We start from the raw sequence: 2,610 nt of genomic DNA, 5'->3' as shown, positions 1-2,610 counted from the left end.
ATACCGAATTTCAGTCATTAATCTATCCCATCAATTAATAATGTATCCATCAATTCATACGTTATTCTATCAATTATTAATATGTCATATCAAATAATACTGTATCCCATCTATTCATACTGTATCCATTAGTTAAAACTTTGTTCTATCTATATTTTATTCCATCAATTAATAATCTATCCAATCAATTAAAACTGCTTCTCATCAATTACTATTTCCCTATCCATTAAACTGTTTTCACATATGTTCACTGTAGTTCATTTTCGAGTTCATTCAATCAATTGATATTGTTTTAAGAAGGAAATAAGATTATACTTACCTAGCATACGGAGAACAGCCTTTCTTGCACGGGTTGCTGTGGACTTTGCACCTTTTGAAAAATATCTGATGGACGAACCTATTTCTGTTTTTCGTAACCGAATCCCTATCAATATATACATAACGGTTATAACAGTCATTGGCAGGAAGAAAAAGGCGAAAGTTGACACCTGAAACATTATTTTCATTCTAGGATGCCACTGTATCGGGATGTTACAGAGAAGGGAGTCTTGTATCGGGGATGAAGTCCGAGGATCCTGCATGTAATAAAACGTTCGAGTGTGGATGGGGTATGGTAGGGCGGATAATGCCGAGACTATCCAAATGCAAAGTATGCATTTCATAGCACGTGATTGTCGAGACACTTTCTGTCCCGTGATTGGATGACAGATAGCGATGTATCTTTCTATCGTAAACCCAGTTATTGTCAACACAGACGCGTATGACGTAGATTCCAGAAGAAAGGATTTGAAAATACAAAAGGGCTCCCCAAACCGCCAAGGATAGGCCTCCCAGATGGCGTAGACTTCAGGTGGCAGGGCTGTTGAGAAAAAAATACAACAATGTCTTACTTATATGAAACTTTCGATGAAATTATATGTTAATATGCCAAGGATTTTACGATAAAACAAGACGCTTCAAAGGTAAAATATCTATGTAAATATTTTTACACCAATCCATTTTCAAAGGGTCATTATCTCCCTTTGTATCCAATCCTTGATCACCAACGCCCCAAACTCCCGGATATCAAACAAAATTAAATAATCACAGATCAAATTTGAATTTTAACTTTGGAAAAATCTTTTGCAAGATACACTTTTTGACTGACAGACTTAAGCCGAACTATGACATGAATTTATACTTTCTAAAAATCTTATCCGCAATATCTGTTTAAGTCGGTCAACTTTTGCTAGGCGGTGTTAATTATTTATCATGACAGGTTTCAAATAGGGTTAATCAGGGATTGTATTTAAATAAAATATGTCTCATCAGAACCACTGTCAATGTCAGCACTATCGTCTATTGAAAACGATTTAGTGTTATGACTTCAATATATAGGTTGCAGTGTAAACTGTGTATTCTATGGAAAAAAACAAGTGATGTCGTTGTTATGGATCTCAAACTCAACACTTTCGTCTAAGGAAAACGATTATTTGCAGTACTTGCTATATTCTATAGAAAAGTGTTGTGTTTCCTTGAAGTCTCTACAACTGCACTTTGGTCAATAGAGACAGCTGTAGTGTTGTGTGTCCTATAGAGGTCTCAAAGGAAGCATTGTCTTCTATGGAAAATAATCATAGTTATGTTTCCTAGAAGTCTCAAAGGTAGAACTTACGTCGTTTGGAGGAGATTTATTGCTTGATTGCTATAAGCATCATGGTTAACTATATCAATTGTTGTTATATGACCATGAGCTGTGATTGTTTAAGGTCACCAAGACATTCCTGGGTGGTGACAACACTGCTATTTCTACATTTCTACTTCATTTAAAAACATCAATTTGCAAACTTACATCACATCTAAAGTTTTTACACATTGTAAGTAAACATCTTAACGCCTTAAACTAAAACTTTATATTAAGATGACTTCATCATGACGTCAGTCTCTCACCTGAACTTGTGATACATGATAACAATACAACAAATGTGTTAAACCCGTTAGAAACCTTGTCACTCGGACAGACAATCACTAGACAAGGCCAATTTCATACATCATTCAGCCGAGTGCTTTGATGTTTGCTTTGATGCCCCCACGGCCACATCATATTACAAATACATCACGTGTTATATTATAACCAAATTTGACCAAAATATGACCTTCTGTCGAAATATTAACTTTATAGAAATGATGACCTTAAACTACACTATGATCTTTATTCGAATTACCTTCGTACGGCATTTAATCTACAATCTAGACAATCTAGACACAATTTGAATACAGATGAAATTGCATGACTCCTGGTGCTTCTGTGAATAACTACATCTGTACGTAAGTGTGAAGACGTAGTAAGGTTCGGGATGACGGTAGGAACATTTTGTGTGACCATAATCGGAAAATCTTATGAAGTAAATTCTGAACTTTATGGCTTTAATATATAAATTGGTTTCATGGGTTAACTGACGTTACTGTTTATTCTTGTAAGAGGCAATTCCTATTACCTGCAGTACCTAATACCAAAACCACACGTCACAATGTATGTATTTTGAGAACGAAAACTTACATGTACGACTTTAAAGACAATGTACAATAATTTAATCTCGCTTGTAACAAACCTTTTCATTGGCCTAAAAA

At 35.0% G+C, this 2,610-nt stretch overlaps 1 protein-coding gene across 1 annotated transcript; it reads right to left on the bottom strand.

The window, feature by feature from the left end:
- Positions 1-226: 226 nt before the first annotated feature.
- On the bottom strand, positions 227-2,217 carry LOC110444759 (pyrokinin-1 receptor-like). Its single transcript, XM_021489120.1, has 2 exons — positions 2,205-2,217; positions 227-859 (listed from the first exon to the last, which is right to left on the bottom strand). The coding sequence occupies exons 1-2, from the start codon at positions 2,215-2,217 to the stop codon at positions 270-272; spliced, it is 603 nt and encodes a 200-aa protein (XP_021344795.1). The 3' UTR covers positions 227-269.
- Between the last annotated feature and the right edge of the window lie 393 nt (positions 2,218-2,610).

Source organism: Mizuhopecten yessoensis, unplaced genomic scaffold (assembly GCF_002113885.1).
Source record: "Mizuhopecten yessoensis strain PY_sf001 unplaced genomic scaffold, ASM211388v2 hete_36170006, whole genome shotgun sequence".
NCBI lineage: Eukaryota > Metazoa > Mollusca > Bivalvia > Pectinida > Pectinidae > Mizuhopecten > Mizuhopecten yessoensis.
Note: the sequence above shows the minus strand (reverse complement) of the source record. Positions and strands in the feature narration are given on the sequence as shown.